The sequence below is a fragment of the Schistocerca nitens genome, chromosome 7 (genome assembly GCF_023898315.1).
Source record: "Schistocerca nitens isolate TAMUIC-IGC-003100 chromosome 7, iqSchNite1.1, whole genome shotgun sequence".
Classification (NCBI taxonomy): Eukaryota; Metazoa; Arthropoda; class Insecta; order Orthoptera; family Acrididae; genus Schistocerca; species Schistocerca nitens.
This window is the reverse complement of record NC_064620.1, coordinates 505,993,575-506,012,662: the sequence shown is the minus strand read 5'-3', so window position 1 is coordinate 506,012,662 and position 19,088 is coordinate 505,993,575. Positions and strand designations below refer to the sequence as shown.

At 39.6% G+C, this 19,088-nt stretch overlaps 1 protein-coding gene across 1 annotated transcript in view; it reads left to right on the top strand.

Annotated features, from left to right (window-relative positions):
- The window catches only part of LOC126195710 (uncharacterized), a 219,220-nt gene that overhangs the window by 186,243 nt on the left and 13,889 nt on the right, over positions 1 to 19,088 (top strand). The window contains exon 5 of the mRNA XM_049934339.1: positions 1,669 to 1,770. Coding sequence (XP_049790296.1) covers positions 1,669 to 1,770 — 102 coding nt within the window. The remainder of the gene's footprint in view (positions 1 to 1,668; positions 1,771 to 19,088) is intronic.

Below are 19,088 nucleotides of genomic sequence, written 5' to 3'. Positions count from 1 at the left end.
TGAGATTTTGCCCACCACACCTAGAATAGTTTTGTGTCGCCATTTCAGTCTCCACAATATCCTTGTCAGACACTACACTCCTTCTGTACCCATCTCCCTACTCTATGGCTCGTACCCCTGTGACTGCCTCCACTGCAAGACTCGCCCTGTGCACCATTCTACCAACACCTATACCAACACTGTAACTGGCTATCAAAGGAGAGCCACCTTTGAAACGAGACACGTCTGTACCACCTGTTATGTAAACACTGTTTGGCCGTTTAATTCAGGATGACTACCACCAAGTTATCAGGTAGGATGAAGAGGCATAGGCAGAGGGTGTATACTGGTAACACACTATATCCTGTTAGAGAATGTGCACTACAACACGACAGTAGAGACCTTGACACCTGTTGCACCACATGTACCATCAGGATTCTTCCCCAAGACACCAATTTCTCAGAACTTTGAAGGCAGGAACTGGTGCCACAACATGTCCTTGGTTTTTGCCATCCACCTGGCCTTAATTTACGTTAATTTCTTCAGCCTCAACATCTCTTCACAGTAACTATTCCTTCCTTCACTCCATTTTAGTTTTCTACATCTTTCATTTTCTGAACTGTCTATTTTTCGCCATCCTCCTCCCACTTCTAATCACATGCAATGTACTTGTCTTTTCGCTCTTGTTAACGTGTGCACAATGTTTTAGCAGTAATCTCTGTCTTGCATATTACCATATCTTCCACCTTCAAGCTCTCAGGTTTCCAAATCTTGTATAGTGCAGCGCCAACAATTAGTATTTCCTTCTCATCCCATCCAGTAAGTTTCCCTCGACCCGGGGTTCTGGGTGACTTTTCTGAAATTTGCCCCTTTTTCTAAACCTCTCCAGTTCATTTCATTCCCCCCTCTTTCTTCCCTTTCAACCTTCTGCCAGAAGAAGGAGCCATTGGCCTCAAAAGCTTGCACAAGTAATACCTTTTTTATATGTGTGTTGTCTTTGCTCGATGAATAGATTTTTGATCTACCTAACTACATTATATTTTCAAAAATTGAGTATTTTCGTTGATATAAGGTGATTGTGTGATAGTTCATGCCCATATCTGCCCTTGCCATCTTTGGGGTTGTGTGGATGATATTATTCTCAAAGTCTCTACAAATAAATTTGCATAGACACATGATTGTCACTCCCTGTCCTCAATAATTTTAAGAAGTGTGACATGAAGTCAAGTAAGATTTATGCACCTATTCTTATGTCATTTGAAGATTGTGTCAGTGCTGCTATGGATGCAATAAAAATATATGGAGATTGCTTCTCTTATCAGGTGCAGTTGCTGTATGCAGTCCATCCTCAGTGGCCAGAGACAAGGTCATGTGTGTGTGTGTGAATTGTGTTTGTGTGAATGTGTTAGCAGTCTTCTTTGCTGAGCCTGTCAGTGATTCAACATCTCCTCTATACAGTGAGTAGCAATCTATTCTTTTCATAATATTGCTGTTTTTCCATCTTGGATTTTCCTGAGTAGAAACTGTTTATCTCTTATTTCATAGATAAATTTGCCATGAATTTAATTTTAGTATTGATATAAACTGACAACTTTATTGCTTCAAAAACTGAGTCTGAAGATTGTCCCTTTATTGGAGTCCATCTATATTGTGTTGTGACATATAAAGTAATTGCATTGTTTCTTTCAGGAAAATCACTATGAATGCATTTTGTGTGCCTGTTGCTCTACATCATGCCCTTCGTACTGGTGGAATGGCACTAAATTTCTGGGACCAGCAGCACTCCTGCATGTAAGTGTCTGAATTCCTCTTTACATCTACATTTCAGGTTCCTTTTATTTTACAAGAAAATTCACTTGTACAACAAAATCCATTTGTACAACATATTTTCTGTGAGATAACTGGAAAAAAAGTTGCTAATCACATATGAAACTTACAACCCAACAGAGAGGATGGCAGTTGCATTAAAACTAAAATTCTTAGCTTTTAAATTATGCAGTTTTTTGTGTCTGAGCTACACAGAGATATTTTGGGACGTGTTGTTACTGACCTAGGAGACCATGCAATGATTGGTTGTCATGAATAAGAAAGTAAAAATAATTATAAATGAAAATCAAAATAATGTGTATATACTACAGTATTAATTCATTTCATTTACTGGTTTCCAGCTTACCAGGTCATCATCTTACTTTAACTACCATGACCAAAGAGGGCACAACATTAGTGAACAACGTTGAAAAACATGTTTCACTTCCAGAGTGATGTATGAGCACAAAATAAATGTCATCTTGAAAGTGTAGTGGCAATGTAATTAAAAATGCTGAAGTTAAATGATAAATAAATGTGAAGGGAACAAGCCAGAAAAATGTTGATATGAAAACACAAAAAACAGTGCCTTTATAACAGTTTAAATTAAACTAACAATCACAATAAAATGAAATCGATACGAGACAAGAGTGCTGAAGAACAGCTTGAAGTGGTAATATATATAGAAGGTGGAAAAACTGCAAGAAAGATGTATGTATTATAAAACAACTGAACTTATGGAGGACATAGTCACAATAAAATAAATAAATATATGGAAAATTGTGAAACTTGTGGTGACCAATGCCTCCTTATCTGGAAATAATTTTCTGTGGTGTGAGGAGTGTTTAAGAAGTGAACGTGACTGGCCATTCTGAATCATTCGGTACTTTTGTGATCTAAGAGCCCCAATGCTGCATGCTGATGCATCCAAGGTCAAAGCAAGAGGTAAATGAAGCTGATACAATGTCGGGCAAGAACCAACTTAAGACATTGCTTCAGCTTATTAAGTACCTAGTGACAGTCTGGGACAACTGAAAAGACATGCCTTTTCTCAGCAGGCAATTCAGTGGATGGGCTATCATTACAGTTTGGGGGATAAACAAACCTGCAATTCATTTATGTTCTTTGGTGTAGGAATATGAGAAATGGCTACCACATTTTTTAATGTTGGTTTATGGCCATCACAGCTAAGGATATATCCTATATACTTGATGGAAGGCTGCAAGAAGGAACATTTCTAGTTACACTTTAGTCCAGCTTGCGAAAGGACTCAAAATACTCACTGGAGATTTGACAGATGCTCCCTCTGAGTCCATCCTGCAATAATTATATCGTACAGATACTTGATTTTTTGGTGGAATATTGGCAATAGTTTGTTCTACAGATTTCTTTTGTGCTAGCAATGCCGATAGTAACCTGTTGTATTGGTAGAGGCCAGAAGGAGTACTTCATACAAGTATAACTTTGGAAAAACTGGTCCAAGGGAAGTTGAAATAAGGTTCCAAAAGAGAGCAGCCTTAGAGAAATACAGACCCCATTAATTTTGAAAATAACTCATCAAGATACAGAAAGGCATATGAGTCCACAATTGACTGAAAATCTTCAAAGACTTGCATTAGCGCACCTGGTTTGTGAGCAATGACTAAAGGTGATATCCATCTGCTACATAGAAATGGAGATGGCACTTTCAAACCTTTTAAGTGATCCAGCGCTACTTTATGTTCATCCTGCAAGGTTAAAGGTATTGGGTGGGCTCCAAAAAATTTCTGTACTGCCAACTGTTTAAGTGTAATATAGGCAAAAATATTGGAGGCAATTGCCTGGCCTAGAGGAAACAAGCAGCATATTGGAGCCATAAAGAGTGCACTTCTGCACATGGAATAGTATTTTGAATTGCATATACTGATGGAGCCATAAAGAGTGCACTTCTGCACATGGAATAGTATTTTGAATTGCATATACTGATGTCGGATATAAAACCCAAAGACTGTGTCTGCACCCAGACCAAAGATACTTTACACAATGGTTCTGTTACTACAAAGAAAGTAAGAGTTCAGTTACATGCTCACATGTTATTTACAGATCTACATGGCCTGTTGTGTTGTTGTGGTCTTCAGTCCTGAGACTGGTTTGATGCAGCTCTCCATGCTACTCTTTCCTGTGCAAGCTTCTTTATCTCCCAGTACCTACTGCAACCTACATCCTTCTGAATCTGCATTGTGTATTCCTCTCTTGGTCTCCCTCTATGATTTTTACCCTCCACGCTGCCCTCCAATACTAAATTGGTCATCCCTTGATGCCTCAGAACATGTCCTACCAACCGATCCTTTCTTCTACTCAAATTGTGCCACAAACTCCTCTTTTCCCCAATTCTATTCAATACCTCCTCATTAGTTATGTGATCTACCCATCTAATCTTCAACATTCTTCCGTAACACCACAGTTCAAAAGCTTCTATTCTCTTCTTGTCCAAACTATTTATCGTCCATGTTTCACTTCCATACATGGCTACACTCAATACAAATGCTTTCGGAAACGACTTCCTGACACTTAAATCTATACTCAATGTTAACAAATTTCTGTTCTTCAGAAACGCTTTCCTAGCCATTGACAGTCAACATTTTATATCCTCTCTACTTCGACCATCATCAGTTATTTTGCTCCCCAAATAGCAAAACTCCGTTACTACTTTAAGTGTCTCATTTCCTAATCTAATTCTCTCAGCATCACCTGATTTAATTTAACTACATTCCATTATCCTCGTTTTGCTTTTGTTGATGTTCATCTTATATCCTCCTTTCAAGACACTGTCCATTCCGTTCAACTGCTCTTCCAAGTCCTTTGCTGTCTCTGACAGAATTACAATGTCATTGGCGAACCTCAAAGTTTTTATTTCTTCTCCATGGATTTCAATACCTACTTGAATTTTTCTTTTGTTTATTTTACTGCTTGCTCAATATACAAATTGAATAACATTGGGGACAGGCTACAACACTGTCTCACTCCCTTCCCAATCACTGCTTCCCTTCATGTCCCTTGACTCTTATAACTGCCATCTGGTTTCTGTACAGATTGTATATAGCCTTTCGCTCCCTGTATTTTATTCCTGCCACCTTCAGAATTTGAAAGAGAATATTCCAGTCAACATTGTCAAATGCTTTCTCTAAGTCTGCAAATGCTAGAAACTTAGGTTTGCCTTTCCTTAGTCTATTTTGTAAGATAATTCCTAGGGCCCCCCCATGAACCATGGACCTTGCCGTTGGTGGGGAGGCTTGCGTGCCTCAGCGATACAGATAGCCGTACCGTAGGTGCAACCACAACGGAGGGGTATCTGTTGAGAGGCCAGACAAACATGTGGTTCCTGAAGAGGGGCAGCAGCCTTTTCAGTAGTTGCAAGGGCAACAGTCTGGATGATTGACTGATCTGGCCTTGTAACATTAACCAAAACGGCCTTGCTGCGCTGGTACTGCGAATGGCTGAAAGCAAGGGGAAACTACAGCCGTATTTTTTCCCGAGGACATGCAGCTTTACTGTATGATTAAATGATGATGGCGTCCTCTTGGGTAAAATATTCTGGAGGTAAAATAGTCCCCCATTCGGATCTCCGGGCGGGGACTACTAAAGAGGACGTCGTTATCAGGAGAAAGAAAACTGGCATTCTACGGATCGGAGCGTGGAATGTCAGATCCCTTAATCGGGCAGGTAGGTTAGAAAATTTAAAAAGGGAAATGGATAGGTTAAAGTTAGATATAGTGGGAATTAGTGAAGTTCGGTGGCAGGAGGAACAAGACTTTTGGTCTGGTGATTACAGGGTTATAAATACAAAATCAAATAGCGGTAATGCAGGAGTAGGTTTAATAATGAATAAAAAAATAGGAGTGCGGGTTAGCTACTACAAACAGCATAGTGAACGCATTATTGTGGCCAAGATAGACACAAAGCCCATGCCTACTACAGTAGTACAAGTTTATATGCCAACTAGCTCTGCAGATGATGAAGAAATAGATGAAATGTATGACGAGATAAAAGAAATTATTCAGGTAGTGAAGGGAGACGAAAATTTAATAGTCATGGGTGACTGGAATTCGTCAGTAGGAAAAGGGAGAGAAGGAAACGTAGTAGGTGAATATGGATTGGGGGGAAGAAATGAAAGAGGAAGCCACCTTGTAGAATTTTGCACAGAGCGTAACTTAATCAAAGCTAACACTTGGTTCAAGAATCATAAAAGAAGGTTGTATACCTGGAAGAATCCTGGAGATACTAAAAGGTATCAGATAGATTATATAATGGTAAGACAGAGATTTAGGAACCAGGTTTTAAATTGTAAGACATTTCCAGGGGCAGATGTGGATTCTGACCACGATCTATTGGTTATGAACTGCAGCTTGAAACTGAAGAAACTGCAAAAAGGTGGGAATTTAAGGAGATGGGACCTGGATAAACTGAAAGAACCAGAGGTTGTACAGAGTTTCAGGGAGAGCATAAGGGAACAATTGACAGGAATGGGGGAAAGAAATACAGTAGAAGAAGAATGGGTAGCTCTGAGGGATGAAGTAGTGAAGGCAGCAGACGATCAAGTAGGTAAAAAGATGAGGGCTAGTAGAAATCCTTGGGTAACAGAAGAAATATTGAATTTAATTGATGAAAGGAGAAAATACAAAAATGCAGTAAATGAAGCAGGCAAAAAGGAATACAAACGTCTCAAAAATGAGATCGACAGGAAGTGCAAAATGGCTAAGCAGGGATGGCTAGAGGACAAATGTAAGGATGTAGAGGCTTGTCTCACTAGGGGTAAGATAGATACTGCCTACAGGAAAATTAAAGAGACCTTTGGAGAGAAGAGAACCACTTGTATGAATATCAAGAGCTCAGATGGTAACCCAGTTCTAAGCAAAGAAGGGAAGGCAGAAAGGTGGAAGGAGTATATAGAGCGTTTATACAAGGGCGATGTACTTGAGGACAATATTATGGAAATGGAAGAGGATGTAGAACATTCCATTAGAACTACTGATGGCCTTGGGAGAGCCAGTCATGACAAAACTCTACCATCTGGTGAGCAAGATGTATGAGACAGGCGAAATACCCTCAGAGTTCAAGAAGAATATAATAATTCCAATCCCAAAGAAAGCAGGTGTTGACAGATGTGAAAATTACCGAACTATCAGTTTAATAAGTCACAGCTGCAAAATACTAACACGAATTCTTTACAGACAAATGGAAAAACTGGTAGAAGCGGACCTCGGGGAAGATCAGTTTGGATTCCGTAGAAATGTTGGAACACATGAGGCAATACTGACCTTACGACTTATCTTAGAAGAAAGATTAAGAAAAGGCAAACCTACGTTTCTAGCATTTGTAGACTTAGAGAAAGCTTTTGACAATGTTAATTGGAATACTCTCTTTCAAATTCTGAAGGTGGCAGGGGTAAAATACAGGGAGCGAAAGGCTATTTACAATTTGTACAGAAACCAGATGGCAGTTATAAGAGTCGAGGGGCATGAAAGAGAAGCAGTGGTTGGGAAAGGAGTGAGACAGGGTTTTAGCCTCTCCCTGATGTTATTCAATCTGTATATTGAGCAAGCAGTAAAGGAAACAAAAGAAAAATTCAGAGTAGGTATTAAAATTCATGGAGAAGAAGTAAAACCTTTGAGGTTCGCCGATGACACTGTAATTCTGTCAGAGACAGCAAAGGACTTGGAAGAGCAGTTGAACGGAATGGACAGTGTCTTGAAAGGAGGGTATAAGATGAACATCAACAAAAGCAAAACAAGGATAATGGAATGTAGTCAAATTAAATCGGGTGATGCTGAGGGAATTAGATTAGCAAATGAGACACTTAAAGTAGTAAAGGAGTTTTGCTATTTAGGGAGTCAAATAACTGATGATGGTCGAAGTAGAGAGGATATAAAATGTAGACTGGCAATGGCAAGGAAATCGTTTCTGAAGAAGAGAAATTTGTTAACATCGAGTATAGATTGAAGTGTCAGGAATTCGTTTCTGAAAGTATTTGTATGGAGTGTAGCCATGTATGGAAGTGAAACATGGACGATAACTAGTTTGGACAAGAAGAGAATAGAAGCTTTTGAAATGTGGTGCTACAGAAGAATGCTGAAGATAAGGTGGGTAGATCACGTAACTAATGAAGAGGTATTGAATAGGATTGGGGAGAAGAGAAGTTTGTGGCACAACTTGACTAGAAGAAGGGATCGGTTGGTAGGACATGTTTTAAGGCATCAAGGAATCACAAATTTAGCATTGGAGGGCAGCGTGGAGGGTAAAAATCGTAGAGGGAGACCAAGAGATGAATACACTAAGCAGATTCAGAAGGATGTAGGCTGCAGTAGGTACTGGGAGCTGAAGAAGCTTGCACAGGATAGAGTAGCATGGAGAGCTGCATCAAACCAGTCTCAGGACTGAAGTCAACAACAACAACAACAACAATTCCTAGGGGCAATATTGCCTCATGTGTTCCAATATTTCTACGGAATCCAAACTGATCTTCCCCGAGGTTGGCGTCTACCAGTTTTTCTATTAGTCTGTAAAGAATTCGCGTGAGTATTTTGCAGAAGTGACTTATTAAACTGATAGTCCGGTAATTTTCACATCTGTCGACACCTGCTCTCTTTGGGATTGGAGTAATTATATTCTTCTTGAAGTCTGAGCATATGTCATCTGTCTAATACATCTTGCTCTCCAGATGGTAGAGTTTTGTCAGGACTGGCTCTCCCAAGGTTGTCAGTAGTTCTAATGTAACCTTGTCTACTCCCAGGGACTTGTTTTGTCTTGGGTTTTTCAGTGCTCTGTCAAACTCTTCATGCAGTATCATATCTCCCATTTCATCTTCATCTACATCCTCTTCCATTTCCATAATATTGTCTTCAAGTATATCACCCCTTTATATACTCCTTCCACCTTTCTGCTTTCCCTTCTTTGCTTAGAACTGGGTTTCGATTTGAGCTCTTGATATTCATACAAGAGGTTCTCTTTTCTCCAAAGGTCTCTTTAATTTTCCTGTAGGCAGTATCTATCTTACCCCTAGTGAGATAAGACTCTACATCCTTACATTTGTCCTCTAGCCATCCCTGCTTAGCCATTTTGTACTTGCTGTCGATCTCATTTTTGAGATGCTTGTATTGCTTTTTGCCTGCTTCATTTACTGCATTTGAATATTTTCTCCTTTCATCAATTAAATTCAATATTTCTTCTGTTACCCAAGAATTTCTACAAGCCCTCCTCTTTTTACCTACTTGATCCTCTGCTGCCTTCACTACTTCATCCCTCAGAGCTATCCATTCTTCTTCTACTGTATTTCTTTCCCCCATTCCTGTCAGTTGTTCCCTTATGTTCTCCCTGAAACTCTGTACAACCTCTGGTTCTTTCAGTTTATCCAGGTCCCATCTCCTTAAATTCCCACCTTTTTGCAGTTTCTTCAGTTTTAATCTACAGTTCATAACCAATAGATTGTGGCCAGAGTCCATCTGCAACTGGAAATGTCTTACAATTTAAAACCTGGTTCCTAAATCTCTGTCTTACCATTATATAATCTGTCTGAGACTTTCCAGTATCTCCAGGCTTCTTACATGTATACAACCCCCTTTCATGATTCTTGAACCAAGTGTTAGCTGTGATTAAGTTATGCTCTTTGCAGAATTCTACTAGGCAGCTTCCTCTTTCATTTCTTACCCCAAATCCATATATGCCTACTACATTTCCTTCTCTTTCTTTCCCTAATATTCAATTCCAGTCACCCATGACTATTAAATTTTCGTCTCCCTTCACTATCTGAATAATTTCTTTTATCTCATCATACATTTAATCACTTTCTTTGTCATCTGCAGAGCTGGTTGGCATATGAACTTGTACTACTGTAGTAGGCGTGGGCTTCATGTCTATCTTAGCCACAATAATGCATTCACTATGCTGTTCATAGTAGCTTATCTGCACTCCTATTTTTTTATTATTAAACCTACTCCTGCATTATCCATATTTGAGTTTGTATTTATAACCTTGTATTCACCTGATCAGAAGTCCTCTCCCTCCTGCCACCGAATTTCACTAATTCCCACTATATCTAACCTTAATCTATCCATTTCCCTTTTTAAATTTTCTAACCTACCTGTCCAATTAAGGGATCTGATATTTCACGCAGTGTCACTCCGATCCGTAGAAACATCAGTTTTTTTCTCTCCTGATAACGACATCCTCCTGAGTAGTCCCCGCTTGGAGATCTGAATGGGGGACTATTTTACCTCCAAAATATTTTACCCAAGAGGATGCCATCATCAGTTAACCATACAGTAAAGATGCATGCCCTCAGAAAAAATTACAGCTATAGTTTCCTCTTGCTTTCAGCCATTTGCATTACCAGTGCAGCGAGGCCATGTTGGTTGATGTTACAAGGCCAGATCAGTCAATCATCCAGACTCTTCTACTGAAAAGGCTGTTGCCTCTCTTCAGGAACCACACATTTGTCTGGCCTCTCAACAGACACCCCACAGTTGTGGTTACACCTACAGTATGGATATCTTTATCACTGCGGCATGTAAGCCTCCCTACCAATGGCAAGGTCCATGGTTCATGGGGGTGATTTTTATTATCAACAACAATAACAATTAAGGAGTAAATATATTGAGCAGTGAGCTCAGGAATTCCAAGATGCTTAAAAAGGCTTCTGAAAGATGTACTGTGATATACCGTACATAATATTCTAAGAGCATAACATGCCAAGCTGAGATTTTTGATTTGTTTATGCATTTTAACCTCTCATCTAGCTGGCTGCCAAGGAATTTCACACACTGTGCTTCATTAATGTTTACTCCTATGCTAGCATGCTGCTATTGTTGGTTTTTTAATTGTGTAATACAGCACGAGTCTTTGTGAGGTTAAGACTTAAACTGTTAGCTGTGAATCACTGTTCAGCTGTCATCTGAACTGTTTTTGCTAGGGTTGAGTTTGGGCCCTTGATTAGTATGCTTGTGTCATCAGCAAAAATTAAAGATTTAGAATTGTCCTATAGTTATTGGAAGGTCATTTATGTGGGTTAGAAGCAAGGGTGGGACCAGTACAGTTCCTGTGGGACACCTGAGGTTATTTTCACACCTGAGATACAGTCTTTTACTGAGACCCTCTGCTTTCTGCTATAGGGGCAAAATTCCATGCCTGCAAGAGGGATGTCAGTAATGCCACAACATTAAGCTTACTGATATGGAACTCCCTGAGTGTGAGGTCACATGTTCAATCTTTAATAAGGCATATTTGAATGTGGTGTGTTAACAGTCATGACAGGAAAAATATCAATTGCTAATGACAGACAATGTGCATCAGGAGGGTGACAGAAAATGAGTGTCTGGGAGGTTCAGAGCAATCTTCTATGGGATGTATTTATTACACTTCATGAAAAGGACATGTTCAACAATCAAGAAATGTTCAAAACTTGCACCAGGAACACTGAATGAAAAATGGTGCACCAGAGTGATCATGAACGATCACACCATCCAGATCAAAGGTGGACTCCTTGGGAGCTATGAAACCATGCAGAATGTTCCGCTAGGTATCCACTCCATAAGGATGCGTATTGGTGTAATGGGTTGGTGAGAACTGATGGAATGTGATGGCTTGCAGTTGAATGCAAAACAGTTTGTCGTGGAGCTTATGATGAAACTGGCTATTTTAAAGTGTACCTGCAAGTAATGCAATAATATGTATTATAGGCAATGGGAGGGGGAACATCCAGAGGCTGAATTTGTCCAGTGATTCCAGGTGGTATGAACTGCAATGACACACACTTTTGAGGTGGGATAGTTTGCTCTGAAAGAGTATGATTTTTATATGTAGACCAGGAATCAAGGAAAAGCAAGTTATTTTGACCAGCTGCTGGCCAAAAGCAGTGCTCATACTGTAGCTGTAGTTCTCTTATGCCATTTTTCCCACTCTTGCTTGCTGTGATGTAAATATTCGCTACTGATCTTGCATGATCACTCACACAAGAAAAAATCATAGGGGGCAGAGCATCTCCAACTTCTCACAGCACAATAAATAACTTTCCAGCCAATTTACTATACAGCTAACAGTCAGCAAAATTGTATGTTAATGCTTTAAGACATTGATGGTAGTTTATCTTGATAACAGCTCTCGTGATACCTCTAATTTCCAGGGTTCCTTTCAACATGTGCATTTCCTCTTCAAATCCTGATTGGTCAAAATTCAAAACAAATTCCTTACTGAATGATGGGATATGTTTATTTATCTCATCTAAAAATTGTATGCTGATTCCACAGTTTGCTTTGCATCGTCAAGTTGATGGTTTGTTTGACATTTCATTATCTTACATCTTCCAGTTCTGTAGCATTGTTTGATGTTATGCTACCCTCCACTAGTTCCCTTGAAATCACTGTAATCTATATATATCAGATGCAATTTGATGTGCATAATGTAGTATGTCACTATCATGCACATCCTGTAAATTTTATAGAACATTCCTGAAATGCACAAACACCAGTTTTTGTAATAAGTGTGCCTTGTCCTCACTTGAATACCCATAGTTTTTCTTATGCACTACATGGTGATGTTACTGTATGTTTAGTACTCACTCCTTGGATAATGGCTGTCCTTTACTACATTTCACTGGAGACAGGATTTGTGGCTCCCTGTCCAAAAACGATGATGAACTCCATGTCTCGACACTTGTTTCAATATCAAGCATGTATTGTCCTCATTGTACTCCTCATTTACATTGTCCGCACAGTCGAGCCTACACGAGACCACACATTCCACTGACTGATGTCGCAGGAACACTAATGTTTCATCTGCCACTTCTTTCTCACTTTGTGAAATTCTTTGGTTTTTTTTCTGACAAAATGTCAACTTCGGCAACTGTTGTTGTAGATATAATGTAATGTTTGCTTTATTTATCATTGCTATTCTCTGCTTTGTATCAACACCACTAGCACTACAGCACTGTTGTGAGTTACTCGTCGACTAAGCAGTTCAACTAAGCACTGTAGCCTCATGCTCACCATTGCACACCTGCAAGTCCCGCCCCCTGTTGCCATTAGCAGCCATTATTATTGTTGCTTGAAAGACAATATGTGGGGTGTTGAAGGCCGTAAACACCATTGGCATTCTGCAACCTCACACTCAAGGGGTTCTCATTGGTGTAATTTTGTGATCCACATAATCAAAGCATAATTTTGAGTGTTTAGTTCTGCTAGGTCCTGTATTCTTTTCTGTGTGGAGAATCTGTTACAGAAGCCATACTGAAAGGTGGTTAATGAGTTCTGATCAATTAAATGGGTCAGTATTCTATCATAGGCCACTTTCTCAAACACTTTTGAGAAGACTGGAAAGAATATTATAGGCCTGTTGTTGGAGGTGGTTTGATTATCTCCAGTTTTGTACATGGGTGTTATCGAGTGTATCAGCAAACATACCCTGAGACACTGATTGATAGAAAATATATCTTAGGGTCAATTGTATCAAACTATCTCAAGAGAAAAAGATAAATGGATGTATAAAATGATAGAAAGCATCAATTGTGTGTGTTGAGACCAGATGAATATTGAGAGCACCATATAGAGTTTTGCCACACCACAATTTTTATTTCACATCGAATACAAAATTAGTTATTAAATAAATGGTATAATTTTTTATTTGAACAAATCTCATAAAAATAAGAAATAAAAATAAGAATGTTCTTGTATGAAATTCAAGCCAGCAGTCATTTTGTGTGACTTCTTGCAACTATGCATCAAATCTGTTCTTATCAACAGTAACATGTTTTTCATATACTTTTTCTGAGCTGACTGTATCCACAACCAGTAGACATTAATTCAAGAAATACGAGGTCTAATGGAATTACAAGATTTATCGGGCCACTGTAAGGTGAAAATTCTGCTGGATGTGATGGTTTTTCTAGCAGAGGATCAAAACTTTGTGCTGATTTGATAGCAGCTATCTCTGCAATCATTCAATGACTCAGCATATATTTCATCTGAGACTTAACTATTCTGTAGTAGCACCAATCTAAAAAATGGAGGTAAGCATACCACCTCTAATTACATATTAATTTTACTATTTCAAGTCTTTTCAAAGGTTTTGATAAAATGGCCTTCGAAAGAAGACTTACTCATTTTTCTCAGTAGAGCTTGTTAACTATCTGTCAGTTTATCTTTTGTAAAGACCTGTAGAGATAAAACCAAACAATACTTCACTTATTATCTAGTAAAGTCATAAGAAGATCAAAACAATCTGCAAAACAAGTTAGATATGTTTGGTGCAAAAATTGGCAATTGACCTCTAAATAATGAAAAATGTGAGGTCATCCACATGGGTGCTGAAAGGAATCCATTAAACTTCAGTTACATGATTAATCAATCAAATGTAAAGGCTGTAAATTCAACTATATACCTAGGAATTACAATTATGTACAACTTAAATTGGAATGACCACATAGAAAATGTTGTGGGGAAGGTGAACCAAAGACTGCGTTTTACTAGCAGAACACTTAGAAGAAGAAACACATCTACTAAAGAGGCTGCCTACACTGTGCTATGCATCCTCTTTTGGTATATTGCTGCACAGGGTAGGATCCTTACCGGACACGATTAATGGAGTACATTGCAAAAGTTCAAAAAAGCACAGCATCTTTTGTGTTATCGAGAAATAGGGGGTAGAATGTCACAGACGTGATGCAGGATTTGGGGTGGAAGTTATTAAAAGAAAGGTGTCTTTCATTGTGGCAGGATATTCTCACAAAATTTCAATCAACAACTTTCTCCTCTTGTGGGGAGGTGGGTGAATTATCTTCACCATTTACAAGAGCCTGAAAATTATTTTTTCCATCAGCCGGAAAATGATGGAGAATATATTGACCATAACTTCCAGTCTGCAAGGCCACTTCACTCATTGTGCGTTTTGAAGGATAGAAGTTTTGAATTTTAACTGATAGATATATTCAGTAAACATAAACATGCACAAAATAGAATAATATTCCTAATAATAATAATAATAATAATAATACCCCGTGGAGGCCTAGGAAAAGAATAGGCCTCCAGTATGTTCTGCCAGTCGTAAAAGGTGACGAAAAGAACAAACCACTAATAGGGCTAACCCCCGTTTTAGTGTGATTAGTTGGTTCAGGACAGAACTAATGAAGCCTCGGACAAGCGCTATCATGGTCGGGGACGACGCTTGAACCCTATGCCCGTCCACAATGGTAACGACAATGCTAGCCACACAGATAATGATTTAAATCCAAATAGAGGTGTTTTGCAGGATATGCTTACTGCAACCACTATAGAAGGAAAACAGAGGATGAGATGGTCAGATGAAGTTAACCAACACCTCATGTTCTGTTATTACCAAGCAACAAACTTAGGAACCAACCACAACTGGATACAGATCACAAGTATACACAACATTTATTACCAGATACCCAGAATTAAAATTTTTAACAGAGCAACGACTAGCTGATCAGATTTGTGTAATAATCAAAATTAACAGGATACCCCAGTTAGAATTAGAAAACATCAAACAACACGTACAACAAATACTGGAATAAAATAGCAATCAGAAGAAGAAGAAAATACAGTAATGGTCTCAAACATCCCAGAACAAACAAACAAAGAACAACACACATCAATTAAACAATCAGAGGAAAACGAAATCTTAAGACAGCCACCAGAACAAGCACAAATAGAACACGAAGTGACACACATGTTAGATACAGAAGAAAAATTTCAGCTGACATATACAGAATACAAAGACACAAATACAGACATTAGACCATTCTTGCATAGACCACCAAATAACCCACAAGTCAAAACAACAATAACAACTATAAACACAATCATACACAACAAAATAAATGAAAATACAACTATGGAAGAGTTACAACTACTGGTTTATATAGGAGCACACACTACACTTAATATACACCCTAGGTAGAGATCAGAACCAACCAACACACAGAAGAAACCCACAAAACCAGCATGGCAACACAGGCTACAGATCAGAATAGAAAAACTGAGAAAAGACATCGGACAGCTAACACAATTTATAAGAAATGAAATATCAGACAAAAAAAGAAAAAGGTTAGATAAAATATCACAACAGGAAGCGATAGAGCAATTAGATGAAAAGAAGCAGAAATTACAAGCATTGGCCAAACGACTTAGAAGATACAAAAAAAGTGAAAATAGAAGGAAGCAAAACCAAACATTCAACACAAACCAAAAGAAATTTTACCAGACAATAGATAACACACACATTAAAATAGACAATCCACCAAACAAAACAGACATGGAACACTTCTGGAGCAACATATGGTCAAACCCGGTACAACATTAACAGACATGCACGGTGGATACAAGCAGAAACAGACACATACAAGATGATACCACAAATGCCTGAAGTGATAATTTTGCAACATGAAGTCACCTGAGCAATTAATTCTACGCACAATTGGAAAGCCCCTGGAAAAGATAAAATAGCAAATTTCTGGCTAAAGAAGTTCACCTCAACACATTCACATCTAACTAAATTATTTAACATATCTAAAAACACAGATGATGTGACTTACCAAACGAAAGTGCTGGCAGGTCGATAGACACACAAACATACACACGAAATTCAAGCTTTCGCAACAAACTGTTGCCTCATCAGGAAAGAGGAAAGGAGAGGGAAAGACGAAAGGATGTGGGTTTTAAGGGAGAGGGTAAGGAGTCATTCCAATCCCGGGAGCAGAAAGACTTACCTTAGGGGGAAAAAAGGACAGGTATACACTCGCACACACACACACACATATCCATCCGCACATACACAGACACAAGCAGATCACGGTCTGTGTCACTTTCCATTTTTAACCAGACATAACATCTGAGAAGGGAAAGAAATAATAATAATGGCCCTACCAGAAGCAGCATTATTAAAAGGCCAGAGACAACCTCTGTGGAAATTTCCATGTAAAATGAACTGTTGCCCTAACTTCTAATCACCAAAACTTAATTGCTCGCCCTAAAAGTGGAAAATAATCCCGCCACTTGCCATACAGTTTTGTCAGCGTGATGGATCGCACACAAACAATTACTTCCATGAAATCTAAGCGATCCAGGATGGTATACAGTCCTCATATAGGTGCAGTGGACTGCTGAACAGAACATCTACTATCAACAGCCCTAGGCACAGGTTGCAGCATCTAAATGGCCCCTTTCTTGGACACATACAAGTTAATTTATCTGTTGTTTAATAATTTACAATGTTCATAATTTTTATATAAATAGAGTGGAATTTCTTTTACCTATTGAAAAAAAAAAATTTGCTCGATTGCATGTGAACTTTGCCAGCCAGAATTTTTGTAATGGAATTGACAGTAGAACATGACCTCTGAACTGCCTCTTTAAGAGACCTTGTATTCACAGTTACTTATAATACATTCTTGAAACTTGATACAGCTGTATTGTAGCATATTTGTAATCGAGTGCTGCAAGTAGAACTTTCTATCACAAATACAAACGATACTTAATCTATTATGAATAAAGACATTTCTGTTGTGACAGTGCCACAACATTTAACATGCCGCCACGTCAGTACGTGAAAATGGCGCTAGAGGTGCTCCGAAACTTGGCTGAGCGCGGGAGCGCCACCTAGCTATGAACGGCGCCGGCCGCATGTCACAGCACAGCAGTCTAATGACAGATTCGGAGTTGGTAGCATGTAACCTGCTATTGTTTCTACGTTTGTATATCCACGCAATTTATTAGTGATTAAAGGTTATAACACTTTTTGGCGACGAGGTCGGATATTTTTTTTCCTGCGTTGTGGAATTGTGTGTTCGTGTTGGGGCAGACATGGAACAGCTTATGCAAGCGCTCATTGAACAACAAACACAGCTGATGGCTGCTATACAGGCGTTTGTCGACGTCGCTTACTCATCGTCTGTCTTCCTCTTCTCCGCCTCCATTCTCTCCTTACGACGAGGCCGCTGAAGACTGGGAGGATTATGAGAAGCGTTTGCGGCAACACTTCTTGGCTTTCGGCGTTGTCGACGCTCCTGTGTGTAAGTTGTTATTTCTATCTTGGATTTCCCCACGGATCTATCAGCTGCAATCTCAGTTAGCCCCTCTGCGGGAACCTGCCTCTCTGTCCTTCCAAGAAATGTGTGACTTATTGTCTACCTATTACCGAAGAAACACCCATGTCGTTGCCGCCCATGTGGCGTTCTACCGGTGTCATAAACAGCCCCATCAATCTTACCGGGATTGGGCGGCGGAACTACATGGTCTGAGGTCGGAAATCTCAGTTTGTCACGGACACTCATCATGAGTCTTATGCTGATTCAATGGTTAGGGATGCTATTCTATGGCTTGCTCCTGATAAAGAAGTTCGGCAACGTGCCTTACAACTGCCAAACCCATCGTTGTCGGAAGTTCTAAGCATCGCTCAATCTTTTGAAGTGTCTCACGCTGCTGGTGCGCAAATAGACGTGTGGTGTGATGTAGGTGCTATACAGACAACTTTTGACACGGACAATTTGCCTGTTTCCCAGGGGAACGACGATGTGGTGGCGGTTCACTCGCATCAACAACGTCGCGTTTGGTCGCCACGCTCGCAGCGAAAACAGCAACCGCAGAAGCAGGTTCGTTCCACACTTCCTTCTTGTCCACGTTGTTTCGTACAGCATGACAGGGCCGCGTGTCCAAAATGTTGGGCCATGTGTAATTCATGTAGAAAAAAGGCCACATTGCTTCTGTGTGTCAGTCCCCTAAAGTTCCTGTGGACGAGGACGAGGCATCGGACATGGATGTTAACTGTGTGCTTTCTCAAACAAATAAGTTGTTTGTCACTGTTTGTGTTCTGGATAAACACATTCGCATGCAAGTGGACACTGGCTCTGCAGTAACTCTCATTAATTCTCGTATTTGGAGTTGGGCTCCCCTCCCTTGTCTCCCATTACGCGAAATCTGAGGACTTATAATAAGCAGAAAATTCCTATCGTTGACCAGTTTGATGCTTCCACTGCCTACAAGTCTGTTGTTAGGCCCCTCACGTTTTATGTGGTGGATCATGCGGGCACTGAAAACCTGTTCGGGTATGATGCTTTCCAGTTGTTCGGGTTCTCCATTGATGATGATGATGTGCACCTCATATCTGAGGCTATTCCGCATCAACAGCTGCATGGATTGTGTTCTGAATTCTTGTCCATGTTCTCTGCTGGTCTGGGTCGTGCCAAGGATTTTGAAGCCCACATTACTCTTAAACCTACAGCTCGCCCTAAGTTTTTCCGGGCACGCCCTATTCCGGTGGCG